The sequence below is a fragment of the Hypomesus transpacificus genome, chromosome 23 (assembly GCF_021917145.1).
Source record: "Hypomesus transpacificus isolate Combined female chromosome 23, fHypTra1, whole genome shotgun sequence".
Lineage (NCBI taxonomy): Eukaryota > Metazoa > Chordata > Actinopteri > Osmeriformes > Osmeridae > Hypomesus > Hypomesus transpacificus.
In genome coordinates this window covers 9387309-9406075 of record NC_061082.1, presented here as the reverse complement: position 1 = coordinate 9406075, position 18767 = coordinate 9387309, and the positions used below count along the sequence as shown (strand labels likewise).

Genomic DNA, 18767 nt, shown 5'->3' with positions numbered 1-18767 from the left:
GAAATCTGTAGATTCCTTCATCTAGGAATGACAGGAAAAGAGGAAATCTGTAGACACCACACATATGCATACACTCTCTCTCTCACACACACAACCACACACTCACATACACCAATGCCTCCAAGTCTCCAAAATACTTTAAAGACCATATAAAGATGGAGAATAGGAGAACCAAGATAGTCCTCCTCACTGATGGCTCTGATGTCAAAACAACATTTTCTAATGTGAACTCTGGCAATATCAGCACACCACAAACATGTTGGAACAAACAAATTCTGATCTTTATTAATCATGTTAGAAATATGCACTAAAAAAGTTATACTGTTGAATATTTACTACAGGCCTCCAAGGGGTTGTGATCTTAAATTACATGGTGGCAGAGATGAGGATTGGTGGAATTACTGAGATTTATAGGCATCTCCTGGTTTGATTATGACAGTGAAAATTTGGATACGCATCACAGTGAACACAAACAATGTACTAACTCAGATCTAAGGATTGGGTGTTAGGCTTTGCTAAATCATCCTGCCAGACAAAAGGAAGGTTGGAAGACATTTCGCAAATCTTCATTTAGTTATTGAGAATATATGGTTCATAATAGATTTTGGACTTGAGCACGCATATAATTACCTGGCAATCCTTGTTCACAAGAAGGAGATTAAAGCCCTATAGGATGAGCTTCCTAAAACGCTATATGTGTGTAAGAATGTAAGGTGATATTTGAGTGCATGAATAATTATGAAAATGCTCCTATGCTGACTTGCTGTGGGCCATAGATGAGTTGGGACTGGAAGCCTGGCATTGTTGACTGATAGAAACACAAATTATTCCTTAGCACTAACCTCTGAAATACTGCCAGAACTCTGCACTTATGGTCCTAAATATTCTGCTCTATACTGTCAACATACACTATATGTATTATCTAAATGATAAAATGTCAAATGGAATGGAATGACTGAGTACTAAAATGCTCAGTACATTCTTCCCCTCATTTCACGGGCATTGTCAACTTCATTTTAATACCCATTCTTGACTGAAGAGCCCTCTTACGAGGGCTCTTCAGTTCACACATCCAATCTGTATTGTAAGTGGCTCCACAGACCTTTTGTGTTCCGTTTGCTCTTTTCAGTCTGCAAAGCTGTTCTCAAGTAACCTACTGACGAAGTAAAAAATGTATAAGTCAACATAATGGACATGTTCCCAGATGTACTGTTTATGGATGAGAACAATAAAGATGATACTGGATTTCAAGTGAATTGTGTAAACAACTGGTCATTCTAGATACAGTGGCCTCTTCCGCTGTGTCCCAATGACTTGTCAGCTTCTGTAAAACCATAAGCAAATAAGCCAGAACCACAGGCTCGATTGTAACAAAGGACAAGGCGCTGGAGGAATCCACTCAGGACAGAGTTAACTGAATGAAGCCAGAAAAAGATGTTGAAACTTGCACAGAAGGAGCTGGGAGGGTCTAGACCTACTCACGCTATTATTTACCATCATTCAAGATGTCTGAAGTACGAACATAAAAAAGTATTTGAATGGCATTTTGGCCCATACCCAGTAAAGGAGGTATTCGACCAGAGTGTCAGCCGTGGCTGTTGTAACACAAACCTCCCACAGACGTGACCCAGAATAGGGTTGGAAGAGTCTCCAGAGTTGAGAAAATGCTTGTGTTCAGGGGTGAGAGCCTTCTTTCAGGTCATCAACTCACAGGGCAGTCAAGCCCTGCTTCACACATCAAAGACATTAAAACACTGAGTGATATCAGGACATAGCCCAGTCAGCACACAAGGACCACACATCCACCTATTCCCATACAGTGGGTATTTTCCCTCCACACAGGCGTCCTCCAGCTTCTCCCCAGGAGTTCAGACATCAGCAGATACAGAACCGAGACAATGAGAGATTAGAGGCTTACTTCTGAGTAACCACTTTCATTGATAAGGACTAATCACATTTATTTTATTTTATCAATGCTGGATGATTGTATGCAGATAATAAGACAACTATTTGTGAATTTTTCGAATGTTTATCATCATCCTTGGCATGTTTTGTGAAAGATTAGCATGTGTTGTCATGAAAGCTGGCTTCAATGCCATCTGCTCTGGTCAAGACAAAGAATCTAATTGGTTGGTCTGTGCTTTGAAATCCCTTTCTGTCCAAGTAAATAAGTGAACTGGTGATGTGAATTGATTTACTCAATCACTCAGCTTCTCATATTTCAAACGAGTAAACAACAACCACTGTAGCCACACCATGGTTATTTAGTTACAGTGACCCTTATTTTCTATCTTAGAATCACAGTAAAGAAGGTGGAGAGTTGTGTGTGACCTATTCTTGTTATCGACCATAAACCTTACAGGGTATAACTTAGACTGAATCTGGGATGGTGAGAACAGCGTGTTTGACGGAGAGTGGGGTGGGTGTTGAGAGGCTATTCAAGTGAAGTAGAGAGAGGGATACAGAGATGAGAGAGCGAACACGAGGGAGTAGGGTCAGTTAGCACTCTTGAGAGGGTAGACATAACAGTACTTAGAAAAGTGACAGGTTGTGGAGAGATTTGAGGTTAGGCGGGGGTGTTCCCCAATGCCCCCCCCCCCCCACACACACACACCCAGTTTAAAAGGTATGAATAACCGTTTCCCATTACACAGAGAGTAATGCGCACGGGAGACCCAAGAGACCTATCAAGCCACCCCTCATTGTGCCGTGCGTAAAAGTAGGTTCTTACAAGATGGGAAGCTTGACAACTGAAACATTAAAACTGTTATATCGGTGGTGTCACATGCTTTTCTGCTTGTCACAAGACAACGACATGGTCCCCTGGTTTTCTTTCATAGCCTACCCTTTTGGAACATTTTGGAGCATGGTGTCACACGCGACGGTGACTCCTCCTTCGAGAGGGAGGGGTCTGGACAAACACGGTTTAAAAAGTCTCGTGCTCTTTGGTGGTAACTGAGTTTACAAGAAGACTACAGCTCACAGACGTCAGCGAAGACAAACACATCGGTGATCAAAATGGCATACCACGAAGAGGTGAGTGTCAATGTAAAATAGGGATTTATTTCCATGACGTAGCCTAATGTGGGATCCATGGGCAATTATAATAACGTAGGAGGCATTTCTACATAGTATTCTTACATCTCAGTTTCATGATATTTTCCATGATTTGCAATGGATAATGTTTACCTAGGCTATGTATGAGCAACAGGCTGAAGTTTCACAAATGGAAACTTGTGTTAAAAACTTATTATTAATTGTATACTTATTTTCTTCTGCCAGAGCATTATTTTCGATTCAGACAACAGCTCTGAGGAGTCCGGGGATTTTGATGTTGACTTTCAGGGGCCGTGTGAAAGAGCGCCTAACCACGATTTTCACAAGATCTTTCTACCAACAGTTTATGGAATTATCTTCATATTGGGGATTTTTGGCAATGGACTAGTTGTCATCGTAATGGGCTTCCAGAAAAAATGCAAAACTTCGATGACGGACAAGTACAGGCTTCATCTTTCCGTAGCCGACCTCATGTTTGTCCTCACGCTACCCTTTTGGGCGGTGGATGCGGCGAGCAGTTGGTACTTCGGCGGTTTTCTCTGCAAAGCCGTGCACATGTTCTACACTGTCAACCTGTACAGTAGCGTGCTGATTCTGGCCTTCATCAGTTTGGATCGATACCTGGCAGTAGTGCGCGCCACGGCCACCAACAGCCAGGCGACGAGAAAGCTCCTGGCAGGCAAGGTAATATATGTCTGTGTTTGGCTCCCTGCTGCTATACTCACAGTGCCAGATCTGGTGTTTGCAAGTAGCTTCCAAGTTGAGATGGACATGGGAGGCTCCAGAATGATCTGCCAGCGCATTTACCCACTGGAGAATAATCACATCTGGGTGGCCGCGTTCCGCTTCCAGCACATTCTGGTGGGCTTCGTCCTGCCTGGCCTAGTTATTCTCACCTGCTACTGCATCATAATTTCCAAGCTGTCCCAGGGCTCCAAAGGCCAGGCGTTGAAGAGGAAGGCCCTGAAGACCACCGTAATCCTGATCCTATGCTTCTTCTGTTGCTGGCTGCCGTACTGCGCTGGCATCTTCGTGGACACCCTCATGAACCTGGAGGTGATCCCCCACAGCTGTGCCCTGGAGCAGGGGGTCATGAAGTGGATTTCCATCACAGAAGTTCTGGCTTACTTTCACTGCTGTCTCAACCCCATTCTCTACGCTTTCCTGGGTGTCAAATTCAAGAAATCTGCAAGGAACGCACTGACTATTAGCAGCAGATCCAGCCATAAGATGCTGACTAAAAAACGTGGACCGATCTCTTCTGTATCTACTGAGTCAGAGTCCTCCAGTGTCCTCTACAGTTAATGGGCAGTCTCTCACTGTGCCTGGGTTCACTTCTCAGGATAAAAAAAGCTTTATTTGTAAACTACATTTTGTACACTTTTTATACATTTTTGTATTGTTTTCTATATGTTTATACTTGAGTGAGTCTTTTGAGCCTTTTTTTGTTTTGTTTAAAAGCCCTCTTTTGTTCTAAAGCAGACTGAATGTTTGGGCAGTGCCCGAGGTCCATTTAAAGTGCATTGACTGGTCAACTGTATACTGTACATAGCATATACACACCATTTTTTGCTGCAGATGATAAAGGCTGCACTGTTTCATTGAGGTGGGGCATGCAATACTTCTTAGTTTCTTTACAAGGATGGGAGCTTAGCTGTTATAAACAAATTGTAAATAGTTGTTTGTGCTCGCACTTAAGTTGTGTGATTACCTGAAAGTTATTATTTATTGCTGTAGCTCACACTGAACCATTTTCCAAGTATTTGTAATTACAGTGTTTTTTTATGTTGTGTTTCTTTTTAAAGTTGTTTCTATGTTGTTTTGAAATAAATTCTTCTTGAATATCACTTTGAAATACATGTGTGGTGTTCACTTCTCTACAACATTTTATTCTTTATCTTTCTGATTGTGTGTCCTCAGGGGTGGGGGAAGGTCTGAGATGGTGGAGGAGGTGTGTCATTGTGGCTCAAAACACAAATGCCTCCACCTGATCTGACTATGGTTGAAGAGAGAGAAGACCTAGCACTGAGGCCCTGTAATTGCAGGAACATCTGTGCACTTTTACATCTTAAACAGCCATGGCACTAAAGCTCAAAGGTTGAGTTTGACTGAGTACCCATATGGCCTCTTGACACAGAAAATTATGCAGGTTTAGTTTGCAACTATTTTCTTGACACTAGACGGCCCCTATTACGTAATCCGTGTCATATAGTTTGTTGTATAATTGGTTCACACAGCAAAACCATCTCAGAAACATCTTGAGTTGATTAAATCCACTCTCAAATTCAATTTCGACCGTTATTTTAAGATTTACCATTTGTTACATTTTTTAAACCATTTTAAAGAAATAGGTTATGTTCTCAACCTTTTTAAATTTAAGGGTTTGAAAATACTTTTTGTGTGCTGTAGAAGGTCTGACAATGCATTGGAATTCTTCATACACATATCTCTTTGATGCATGATGTATGGTCTTAAAGAGTTGTGAGTTGTTGAAAACAGACATATTACTTATTCTCGTGCTGTGGCTGTTTTATCTGTGATACATATGGCAATCCCCTTCAGATGATGAAAGAGCGGCGCTCATATTGGAGCAGTGAGGAAGCCAGAGCAGCAACAAAGGAGGTCATGATGACTTCACTACATTGTAGGGGCCACATTCACTCCAACAGAATTCAAGGAACAATTTCCATTTCTTTTCATGTTAAAAAGTGCTAAGTGCTAGAAGTTAATGGTCATTTTCTCCTGGTCCTGGTTTCACAGCTTGCTCCCAATAAAACAGGAAGAAATGAGAGGTGCTTTTTCAGTTGGAAATGTAGTGTAATGTCAGCTATTAGCATGTGAACTCAGCTGCCATGTTCAGCATAAGCAGCGCTGTGCCATTTACACGCCACTGAGTTTGGCTGAACCCTTTACTTTCTTCTTCTTTAACTGCCGCTTGAAATCCTTCTGATGGCTAGAAACACTTCAAGACACTCCATCACCACTGCCACGGTCAAAACAGTTGTCACTAAAGATCAAAGATAACTGTTTTGAAAGTGTTGGGGATGTGAGAGGTAATTTTATCTAGTCACATAGAGGTGTGTAGGTACTGTATACCTACATGTACCTTTGTAAGGTGGTGCATAAGTGATAGCAGGATAGAATTGCATGACCAAAGAAAGCCTCCAACATTGAATATATTTTATACCTGTTTTCTATCTAGTAAACACTACTCACATGTAAATAATGAAATTATTATATATTCAGTTTTATTTAAAATGTCAGTATTTGTTTTGTTATCAAAACAATTACTTTTAAACAGTTTTGTTAGTTTGTTTGTTAATTTTACAGGTATTTGTCATTGTTTATGTCCTCTAATTCATTGAATTGGACAGGATAAGGACCAAAGCTGTTGATGGACAGGATATAGTCTTAACCTGGGGTTAATCGAAAATGTGCATTCACAATCTGAGAAGTTTCAATAGGAAACAAAAATATAAATACAGGTTTTCCTGTGATAATTACTGTGGATGAAACAGATTTTTAAATTAAATATCACATTTATAAACTTAACTTGTAAGGATATATTTTGAAAAGTAGGTTGAGGTCAAATAAATGGCATTGTTCCTCCCAGGTATCAGCCTGTTATTAACGGCGACATTGTTTTGGTTGGGAAGTGGGCAGCAGGATGACTGCTTCATGCATCAGGAGCTCCTGTGGCCAACCACCTGTGCAACTACTTAATGCCCCTGACTATATTCAACCCCACAACCCTTACTGAGTTTGGTCAAAAGGCCACACGTTGCATTTACAGTGCTTTTACAGAGGAGTCGTTGAGTGGCAAGGGCATAAAAGTAAAAGAAAGTATTATGATGGTTACATCTGTATGTTGAAATTCAGTTGAGTGATAAAAGAGCAATGCTCCAGTTGGAAAAACAAAGGAAGCAAACCACAATGGATACCATGTTCAATGAAGATGTTACATTGTTGGTAAAGGGCCCTTATTTAAATACCAAGACATACTACACACTAAAACATCAATGGAACACTAATTCACTTTCTTTCTTTTCCCCCCCGCAACACTATTCTTCTACCAAAATAAGTGAACATAAGTGCTCGGATAATACTATCTCAAATATAAAATGCCATAATCTTGTAGTGGTAAGAAATGCATAGTTTTGTTGTTTTCTGTTAAAACTGCGAAGAGCGGAACCTTGGTCACAGACCACGTTTCAACTCGGACCCCCTTCGTATTCCTTTTCCTGTGCAGCAGGAAAAGGAATTTCTTTCCATTTCGCGCATGCAAGCTTACCGACAGCTGATGTGATTCTTAGAAACTGTCTTTGCTAGATAAACCCGTTTTCTGTTTCTACATCAACCTCTGAGAAGAACAGACTTTGTCATGACTAAAGACGGAGTTCAAGGGTAAGAAGAAGTTGTTATATTGATCCATAATTGGCTAGCGCGTAAGTTGCTTGGCTAGCGAACCCAATTTAGTTGGCTAGTAGCTACCAAGACAGCTGAACTTGCCTCTTATTGCATCATCTGGACCTTACAGTTCCCCCATACAATTACATAAGTGACATGTTAGCAAGCTAAATGCAACCTACTGTCAAAGTGCAAATAATTGCATGTAACGATCTGTGCTAAGTTAATTACATGAACATTGCAATTTCACTAGTTTACTGTGCTGTCAGAGTTTGACATCTCGGTAGATGTCAAACCAGTCAGACAGTAACGGTCTCAGTAGGTACTAAGGTAGTATAGGTAGTTAGCTGGTTAGTTAACCTTTCCTGTAAATCGTTTAATTAGTCTCATACCCCATTGAATAGTTGCGTTTCGTTTTCTCTATAAAGATCCACATGCACATCCTCCCTCAGTCTTTGCTATGAAGCCCACCAACTAAACAAGTTGGATTATGCATAAGTTAGCTAACTCATTGGCAATAGCCAATCTACGTAAGTAGTTAAAAACTGTATAAACACATTCCATTAAAGGGGTAATTGACTGCAAAACCGAGTTTACCTTGTTGAATAATGACAGTTCGGTGGGTAAAATGTACGGCAAACCTCAAAGTCCATTGATTAAACCCAAAGTCCATTGACACACCTCTTTCATATGCAAATCTCACCATTTGAAACGGTCGGCTGTAAAACGGTCGGCTGTAAAGCGGTCGGTTGTCCACCCGTTTTGGCTATGGTCTGTACCTTTGTCAGGCCCCAAAATTTGCTGCGCGCTGCTCTGTGTACTTCCACGGAATTACAAAGAAGAACGTTGTTACAACGGTATTGAAAATGGACTACGGTCGTAAATGCAGTGTGCCAGGCTGTACAGGGAATGCTGACACTTTTCAGAGTCTTCAAGGAACCAAACACTCGACAGGCTGTGATGTTTGTCTGAGAAGATCCCTGTGCAGGTCGACTAGGGCTGGGCGATAAATCAATAAAAATATTTATCGAAGTAATGACTTCCCTCAATAAAAATATCGTAACATTAATTCATTTTCAATAATATCGATATAGAAACATTATAGAAACAACGATTAGGAACAGCAGTCCATTTCAACTTTCAACTTTATTTATCCTTCAAAAGGACATTTGTGTGCAGCAGGGGTCAGAAACACATACACAAACACAGAACAGCACCAAATGCCAACAAAATTACACAACACAGAACACACAATACAGACACACCTTCCCCCAAACCCCATGACAGGGTCCAATTGGGACAGTAATGGCCATTGGCAGGAAATAAAGAATTAATTACATTTTAAAAAACATCATGATGTCGGCCAAGTGAATTTAGGTTCCTAATAGCCACAGGAATGAAAGAATCTCTGGCACGACCAGTTCTTAACCTAGGTAGCCTAAAACGACAACCAGAAGGGAGCAAATCAAACTCTCCGAAAGGTGGGTGGTCAGGGGAGTTTAAAATGTGTTTAGCCTTACCCATAACTCCTTAATAAATTTAATATCTGTAATGCAGCAGGAAGTTGCGGAGAAATGGTAGCCTACGCTCACTAAAATATACTGAGCACCTCGAGTGGAGTATCTAATGTTAACCGTGGAAAATTTGTCTTATTGTCGAAAACAGTGGCAGCGATAGCCATGGCGAAGGAGCAACTTCCAATGAAGAAATTATTGATAAAAAGGGTTTGTCTTCTTCAGTTATCTGGAAGTTGTTTGGCTTTTTGAAATCGAACAAAGAGCAGAGCAATGTTCGTTGCAAATTGGTGTAGTAAACAAACAGGTGGCTACGAAGTCTGGTAATACGACAAACTGCAAATGTGGACTTCTTGTTGACCTCGGCCTACGGTCTCGGTTAGCAAACGTTTTAACAAATATCTGCTTACCAAGGTGTTTGTAGATTTGTCCAAAGTCCATATTTGTTTTTTTATATAATACAACAACACATAGGAAAATCCCAAATCAAACACAACGAATCTGGAGCAGACGCATTGTTGTCAACATCTCCAAGGCAACCTTGCTAGGTCCAAAAATCGTTTGCGGACCTCTGGGAGGTCTTTTTGCCCAATAAGAACAGCGTATTGGTCCAATTATAATACTAGTATATAAGAAACCTTTTTTACCACTTGAAACAAAATCAGCAACAAAAAATAAATATTTGTCTGACATCATCTGAGTATGCGTGATCTGGCTTGACGTGTCCGTACAGAAAAAATGCATCGAAAGTTCAGCGGTATATGACATTCTATTTCTCAATGATAAGGATGGCAAAGGAATTTAAATTAAGTTACAATGAGTACTATTGCAGCATAATGAAAAGGGTTAAAAAAAAAAAAGTTTTATGTGACTGTCCCACATTACTTGATCATGTCAGGTAGGGCTGCAACTAACGATTATTTTAATAATCGATTAATCTGTCGATTCTTTTTTCGATTAATCGATGAATCGGATAAAAAAAAGCATTCATTTCCAACCCTTTATTCAAAAACAGAACTGACAGTGCAAATTCACAGTGCAAAAAATCTTCAAAATGTTCACAAACAGGCACACAATTTAGAAAAAAGTATTTATATTAGCGTGGATTTTATGCTATTTTCCAAGATGTGCAATTTATTTGACTTTTGTTTAAAACTTTATTGAAAAGGTTGTGGAAGTAGTCCAGACTTTATTAGAGTAATCTGGCGTATATTTAAGATTTCTTGACATAATTTTGATTTTTATTTAGATTAGCGAGGATTAAGCTATTTTCAAAGATTAGTGATTTTCTATCATTTTATTTGAAACTTCATTGAAAAAGTAAAGGCTGTGGAAGTGTACCAGACATTAAGATACTCTTTTGTCTGTTTGAGCTTTTATATTCCCCAAAATATTATAAAAGTCTAAATTTTTCAAAATGGTATGGGTTGTTTTCACCCGGTCCCTAACGCGATGCTGCAAAGTAGCGTCTTCCGAATGTGAGACAAAGATAAAGATAAACCCCTTAATACCAAGTAAGATCGGGAGCTTACTTGAAACCTAGGGCTATGTGAATCCTGCGCGACCGGCAACAATGCCGGTCAGATCATCCAGAGAGTCCGATAAATGTAATATTTTTGGCTTAACTGATAAAAAGATTATGAAAGTCTTGTTTTGTGGTATACACAGTCCTGCACATATATATTTGCAACTATTTTTGTAATTGAAACGTTTCTAAAAATCGCTAGTTTGGTACGCTAATGTTACAGTTAGGGCTGCACGATTATGGCCAAAATGATAATCATGATTATTTTGATCAATATTGAGATCACGATGAATTATCACGATTATTTGTTGATTTTAACCTAATCAAATTTGATTGTCACAATCTTGTCCTGCAGAATGGATGTGAATAAAACTCAAAATATACAATCAATAAAAAACAAACAATCACCGTCCACACTAGCGTTTTCATATCGTTTTCCAAATGTTTGCTGTCCACACTAACACGGGTACATGACAATCGTTCTCATGGTTACGCCACTCCTGCCCCTCCCTCCCGCCACAGTGCCCTGTTTACATACTCCTCTGGCAATACTATTTGGTGTTTTAAAATTGTTCCACTAGCTAGCTGTTCAGCCAGGTCTCACCCAGAATCGCTGCTCTATGTTTGGTTTAAACCGTCTTCTCTGCCTTGTCCCCTATCGTTCAGGCACACCGAGTAGGCTACAAAACTTGCCTTCTGCGTAGGAGTAACGCGTAGGCTATCTGTTAAGTGATAGGCTAATACTTGTACCTGAAGTACACTAACTAAACTGGTAAATAAATTCACCTTCCATGTTCAGCTTGACATTATAGCTATAGAGCGAAAGCTACCCCCAATGCCATAGCAACTGAAAAGCTCCGTGGACCACGTCCACACTAGCCTACTACGCAAACCCGGCATTTTCAAATGTCTCCGGCTAGGAGAGCGTATTCGAAAAGCTCCGTTTTCAGTGTTCGAATATGCCGTATTAGTGTGAACGGGAGGTGCAAACGCAGACATATGTATGCGTTTTAAAATTTACTCAGCCTACTGTGGACGGGGCCTCTGTCCTCTGTAACCGTCTTTATCTAGAAACTAAGCTGCGTGGTGCAGGGAACATCTCGTGATCAGACATTAGGTGTATTTGACTCCATGCAGCGCCGTAGCCGGCTGCAACCTACAGATTGGAGAAAGAGTTAATCATAGCCCAATACATAAAATGACAAATGTTCCGACTTTACAGAGCCGTTTATAACTGCAAGCGGCAATTCTCGCTGGTCGTTTCATGCAGCCGCAGCCGATGTCAAACGCACCTATTGGTTTACAGAGCACTAGATTGGCTTTGCAAAAAATAACTTTGATACGGAGGGTTCTATTAACGGAATGACGCATTTAAAATATCGCTCGGTCACGTGAATTTGATCGTGGGAAGCCGAAATCGTGATCGTGATTAAAATTCGATTAATCGTGCAGCCCTAGTTACAGTGCTGATTTACACAACAGTCCCGCATTTCTGTAACTAGCATTTCTTCAGTTTTAAGTAAACTCCATTAGCAGCGAATTTCATTTGATATCACCACTTGCTTTGGAGATATCGATACGTGCTAGATGACGTACCTGTAACAAAGTGGCGTCCCATTTTTAGGGATACGTAGCCCCTACCCCTCAGTTTCGAGGGCCAAGGGCTAGGGGTAAATTAAGGGCTAGGGGTAAATTAAGGGCTAGGGCTAAGGGGAAGGGGTAAGGGGGAGTATTGGGATTCGGCCTAACTTCACCTCGGTCAATTAACACGCTGTTTTGATGTATTCAGTGTGAAATGCTCCCACACCTTGGATGACTTGGGTCGTACTGATTTTCCCGAAAACTGTTACGGACGTGACATTGGCAGTCCTGTAAAAGCACACACCTAAACAAGGTTTTAACAGCTAATAGAATAAGTCGAATGACATAAATGACGTACATATTGCTACACCTGTCCCTCCTCCTCACAAGGTAGGCAGTGGGATCGCGTGAACTAAAAATTAAGCCCTCATGTGCCCCTTCAAAAAATTGGCCAAAATCTTCTATCACGGTATGAGTAATTTTATATCACGGTTACGGTATATATCACGGTATAGTAATTGTTCTGTAAATTCAATTAAGAAATGGTATAAAATAACCATACCGTACATCATCACACTCTATTATTTATTTATTGCAAACAAAAACAACTGCCTCACATGAGACAACACTTGAGTTAAAAACAAAAGACTCAAACTGTACTGTAGCTACAATATCCAAATTATCGGTTAAAGATTTTCTCAAATAAGATTTCATCAAATATAGGCCTATAAGTAATTAGCATCGGCATGAATGTGGTCCGCTTAGACAAAATACACTCCACATCGAAAATTCCGTCAGACCAACGCAAATGTGCTTCAGGTCAAACGAAAATAGCAAATCAAAAAGAAGTTAAACTACAATTCTAAATATCGCAAGAATGCAATTTATATGATGGCTTATATACAATACAACAACCAGACATTTAATTGACACGTGTAATACAAAAATATAGTATAAAGTATACCGCGGTTGAAACGGTATAGACAAATCTCTCCCGGTAGACACATTTCTACCATCGCACGGTATATACCGTCATACCGCCCAGCATTCAGCATTAGCTTAAGATCTAGGAAAGTTCAGGCTACTTTTCGCTAGGTACCTACGAACATGTCTTAATCGAAGGTTCCCCTTCGTTCTTTTGGTGAGAAGTCTCAGGAGCTAGCTACTTACCCGGCGTCATGGAGCCGACCAGTTAAATAGTTGTTTTGCACTAGCGTTGCTACTTGCATATGCAGAAACTATTTGTTTGTGGTTGATTTTGTGAAGGTGTGAATAATTTTGGATGAATATTTAATATAATTCTGTTCTGTGTAACAAATGATTAACAAAGGAATTATTTTTAACCCCCCCGTTTGTCTGAGGGCATTACGGATCCGTATTGCGCTATGAGTACTAGGTCACCACGCGGATGGCATGACTGCGCATCAGCCAATCGGAACGCTCGTACTAGTAACTTTGAGTCTTGTTTTTAACTCAAGTGTTGTCTCATGTGAGGCAGTTGTTTTTGTTTGTAATAAATAATCAAGTGTGATGATGCAGTATGGTATGGTTGTATAGTACCATTTCTTAATTAAATTGACTATATTTACTATATCAATTACTACACCGTGATATATACCGTAACCGTGATATAAGATTACTCATACCGTGATAGGAGATTTTGGCCATATCGCCCACCCCTAGTTGAGGTGTGTTAAAATATGTAATTTCATAAATAATGTGGCCAAATTAAGTATGACCCCCAAAATAAAGACCTTTTATGATATATTTAAAAGGGATTTTGTTGTGAAAAGTGTAACTTTTTTTTTTCATGGTGAGGATGACATTTACATGGAATTGCCCAGCTATAAAGTCGTCTGCCTGCTACCTTAGAGTTTCCATTGGTTCCATTGGTAGGATGGCTCTCTAGGTTAGCTCTTGCTATTTAGCTAACTTGTTAACCGTAACCATGACGCGTTGATAGGACAATGGAGGCGTATGTAGGGCTGTAACGATAACTACTTTTTGTTGTGCGATATATTGCACCCAAATTGATTGCGATAAACGATATTATTGCAATTTTCTGACCATTTTATGCCACTGATTACATAATGACAATATGACAATATAGTAGCAGAATAATGCAAGTACACTTTTTTAAAGAACGTTTTATTCTTTAGAATCGGAATGTGAAAAAATATATCCTAAATAAATTAAATAAATAAATAATAAATACACCTTTCTTAACAAAAAAGTGCAAGTTAACAAGAACTAGATCAAAACAAAGTAACATGTTAACGAAGTCAGTTTAGACTTTTAAAGTGTCTCACACAAAGGCACAGATGCATCAACAGGCCATTTCTGCTGCCAGATCAGTTTCTTAATTGTTAGGCAGATTCCGAGAAAGGAACACCAACATGTTTACCTTGTGGGGCTTAAGGCAGGATCTTTGTGGGGTAACAATGTTACCAGCTGTGCTAAACATTCTTTCTGAGCTAGTGCTTGTTGCACAAATGCACATGTATTTTTGTGCTAACTTGGCTATTTGGGGAAATCTGCTATGGTTATCACTCCACCACATCAAGGGATCAGATGATGCATCAACTGCTTCTTCTTGGAGGAACGTGGTCAGCTCCGCATCAGCCTGCACTCTTTTCGGAACCGATGCCAGAGTCTGGTGACTTGTAAGTTGGGTTCTCCTGATCTGGAGAAGGTCACACAGCCTCTTTTTCTTGGTTGCTGGAGGTTCAGATTCAGATCCTTCGCTTACCCCTGCAGCTTTAACGCAGTTCTCACCACTGGCACATTCTCTTTTTAATTCTTCCTCGTTCATGTCTAGGAGTTCTTGCAAGAGCTTTTCTTTGACATCATCCAAGACCTCTGCATCCTCCATGGTACTACGATACCTTGGATCCAAGATGGTGGCCTTTGTCAGAAGGTTTTGGATTTCAGATGGGCTGTATTTCGTTTTCAATACCTTGCACATGTTTGCCTTTATGTTTGCTGTCAGTGCAGTGTCATTTGGGTCTGGTGATAAGAGTTCGCCTTGAAGAAGTTCCAACACAGGCTTTACTGAGGACACAGTGACATATCTTTCCCCTGAGAGGACATCTGTGAAATCAGCCACTGGCTTGATTGCTGCATTAATGGATTCTAACACAGAAACATCCTGCCAGGTTGGGTTGAGGTGGCCATGTTTTCGATCTTCAACCAGGACACGTCTTATGGCTGGGAGTTGCTCTAGGACCCTCTCTATCATTTTTTGCTTGGTACCCCATCGTGTGGCGACATCCTGTGGAAAATATAACATTGATTTTTTTTCCATTAGTTTGTCTATTCTAACATTATACATCAAATACTACTTTTACTAGTAGCACTTTCACAAATAATAATTTTACATGGTTATTAAAATGTAACCAATGATTTAATACATACAACAGGCCCCAAAGTAAGTAATAAAAAAAAGAAAAGTTAATATTTACCCTTTAAATATGTTGTGTTGTATAACAAGTTATCATCACTCACCAGTACTAGATTGTGTTGGGGGACATTGGTTTCAGTTTGTGCCTTCCTCAGGTCTGTCTTCTTTAGCCAGCTCAGGTTGAAGGTGTTGACAAGATTCCTACAAAGTCCCATGGCACGCGCTGTGCGATCCTTGTCACTGTCCAGTCCATGGGAAACAGCCAAATGGAGGTTGTGTCCAAAGCAATTAAGCCATGGCCAGCCAAGATTACGTATTGCAGCCACAATGTTTGCACCGTTATCTGTAGTTATACAGGCCATTTTGCGTTCATCCAATTCCCAGTCTGCTAAAGCAAACTGAAGGGCTTCAGCAAGTACATCCGCAGTGTGGTTCTGGGGTATGTATCTGGTCTCTAAACACTTTGACTGCAGAGTCCAGTCAGCAGTTATGTAGTGTATGGTCAAGCTCATATAAGGCGTCATATTTGAGCTTGACCACATATCTGTAGTGGCAGAGTAAAATGAGATGTCTTTTATCTCCTTCAGAATCTCGTCTTTTACTTTGATGTACAATGATGGAATGGCAGTTTGAGAGATGTACGTTTTCTTTGGCAATTCGTACTGTTTGTCAAACGTTTGCAGCATATTTTGAAATGCTGGTTTTTCGACTGTATTTAATGGCTGCATCTCTTTAGCGATATAGCGAGTTACGCTATCTGTGAGTGTGCGCCATTTCGCGCTATCGCGTTTGTATTTGGACTGTCGAGAAAAGGCATCTGCAACAGATAACTGTCTGGGCGACCCCGCTCCAGCTGCAGGTCTTGTTCCCAGGTTCAAAAACTGGGTGGGATGGTTGTGTTTTAAGTGAGTTGCCTCTTTTTGTTGAGACTGTTTTTGAACAAAGTCGACATACCGGCTCGTTTAAGTTAATTGGCTCTCCTCTCTCGTTCGACTTAAAGCCAAAATGTTCCCACACCGGAGCTGAGGATTGCGGCTTTGTAACCAAGTCCATTTGGACTTATTGTTGTTAACTTATTCCTGCTAACCTATTCTTGCTAACTTATTCTTGCTAACTGGTTGGTGATGTGACGAAACAGTAGCCTACACTTCTTAAGACAGTGGGTTCACGCCTTCTCTTTACCTGTCGGTGTCCGCTCTGTGTATGCGCTGCCTGAGCCCCGCCTCCTCTTTCGACAAAGGAGACAAGACTACAGAGGCAGCCCGATTGACCAAAATGTTGGTAACATTCATTTTTATGTAAAAAGTTATGTAAAAATGAATGCAATATATCGCAGCATCAAAAATCATCGCGTTCATTTCCATATATCGCGCGATAAGTCAATATATTGACTATCGCGACAGGCCTAGGCGTATGAAGTGATTTAAAGACGTTAGCCCTATTCCGGCTCTAGTGTGTAGACTACCTGTAGACTACCTGGTTCTTAGATAATTGGCGAGTATCGCTATCGAATCATTACCGAACTGGCATAAGCACCAGCCCAGAACCAGCACCTTGGAATTTTGGGTTTAAAAGGGGTGTGTGTTCGTGTATGTTGGGATATGTTATGTACCTTATCTAAATATTTTAATTAACGTTGGAGTTGATAGTTTAAACCTACAGTTTTGCACTTTAATTTGTAAGCCTTTGTTTGTTTGTCAATGACATATACAGTTTGTTGTTTTCAAAATAAAATGAACTGAAATGGTAAAAAAAAAAAATATATATATATATATCGTTTAGATCAATCGACTAATCAATAAAATAGTCTATAGATTAATCGATAGAAAAATAGTTGTTAGTGGCAGCCCTAAATAAAACCATGAAAAATGGTTCTGAAGATTTTCAAGATGGCCGCCAATTTTTTTTGTATTACACATTATGTAAATTAAAAGACAATGGGACATTTCTCAAAATTGAAGAAAGTAATTCATTATTAAACACTATCATACTTATCATTATACTGTATGTTGAACACATTGTTTATAACTTTCAGCTTGTACTTTCAGGTACCTTTCGCTCTCCCTTATTCTGCCAGTACAGCGTCTTTGAAATGGTACCTGCCCCTATTGTTTACAAAAGGATTGAGACACTGGATAACTTGTCCTGTCACTACCCACGACTTTTCCTCCTTTGTTGGCAGGATATAGACCAAGCCCAGTTCATAATTTCTTCTCAGAAACTGGACCTCCAGTCCCTCTGAATCGGTATCGGTTACAAGCCCGACAAACTCCCTGCTGGACTTCTTGCCCTTGTATGTAATGAGCAGGCAATCCCCAGTTTTGATGTCTTCTGATGGCTCACATGGGTGGGCTTGGAGCACATGAGGAATCCATCCACTCCATCCACTGCACCTTTGCCATGGCTGGTGGCAAATAAATGCCATTGAACACTCACTTCTGGGATCATCTGCTTTAGGGTAGTTGAGAGGAAGAACCAGATACATTTATTTTTGAATTGTGATGTTGCCCCATCACTGAATGTGTAGCTCGTTTAGTGCTGGATGTTTCTTCTTCACATCTTTCACAATTTCTGAGGAAAGTAGTGACAGCCTTTTTTCCATGGTGCAGGTCATCACTTATTATGACGTAGGACTGTGCTTCTTCTTTGATCCAGGATACAGCTGTGAAAATGGTAATGTAGTTCTGATAGTTTAATTAAAAAATCTTGCCCCTTTGTTACTTTTAAAAACTTTAATGATGTGTTATGGATGTGACGTTACAGACGCTACACTATGTAAATCTTCACAATACACTGTTCACAACACAATGGAAATGTTCTCAAATGAAACGGCAAAGCCAACAATCGTGTTTTCGGTTGTTATAACCCCTTTCACCGACGGTTTCAGTGAAACAGACATTCCAGTCATGATTATAGTCGGAATCATGGGTAACATGATATAGCCTAAACATCTTCAATGATCGACATCTTCTCCAGTGATACTGACATTTTGAGTAGCCTAATTGTCTTGCCGTAATTGTCTTTGCCATTTCCTCGATCCCCGCTCCATGTTTGTAATATTTACTTCCTACTAGAGAGGCAACTCGAAAGTGCTTGAGGGACTCGATTGGTTTAGGCATTTAAGGCGGCACTCTGTAATTTGCTTGCGCTACCCGTCGGATCAAGCTGAGGTAGAGTTGACAGCTTCGATCAAAGATGTCTTAAAGGGGTCATTGACTGTGTTTTGGGGGTATTTCACACAGTTTTTGTAACTCAATGTTTTTAATTTCAGTTCTTAATTAAT

The 18767-nt window shown here is 40.1% G+C and overlaps 3 protein-coding genes across 3 annotated transcripts in view; 2 read left to right on the top strand and 1 right to left on the bottom strand.

The window, feature by feature from the left end:
- Positions 1-2928: 2928 nt before the first annotated feature.
- On the top strand, positions 2929-4912 carry LOC124485863 (C-X-C chemokine receptor type 4-like). Its single transcript, XM_047047716.1, has 2 exons — positions 2929-3036; positions 3283-4912. Exons 1-2 carry the CDS (start codon positions 3019-3021, stop codon positions 4360-4362), a joined length of 1098 nt encoding a protein of 365 aa, XP_046903672.1. The 5' UTR covers positions 2929-3018; the 3' UTR covers positions 4363-4912.
- A 2402-nt stretch (positions 4913-7314) lies between these two features.
- Positions 7315-18767, top strand: part of dars1 (aspartyl-tRNA synthetase 1) — a 62969-nt gene continuing 51516 nt past the window's right edge. The window contains exon 1 of the mRNA XM_047046746.1: positions 7315-7461. Coding sequence (XP_046902702.1) covers positions 7439-7461 — 23 coding nt within the window. The 5' untranslated portion in view covers positions 7315-7438. The remainder of the gene's footprint in view (positions 7462-18767) is intronic.
- Positions 13725-18244, bottom strand: LOC124485266 (E3 SUMO-protein ligase ZBED1-like). The gene is made up of 2 exons (XM_047046747.1): positions 15589-18244; positions 13725-15355 (listed from the first exon to the last, which is right to left on the bottom strand). The coding sequence occupies exons 1-2, from the start codon at positions 16210-16212 to the stop codon at positions 14444-14446; spliced, it is 1536 nt and encodes a 511-aa protein (XP_046902703.1). The 5' UTR covers positions 16213-18244; the 3' UTR covers positions 13725-14443.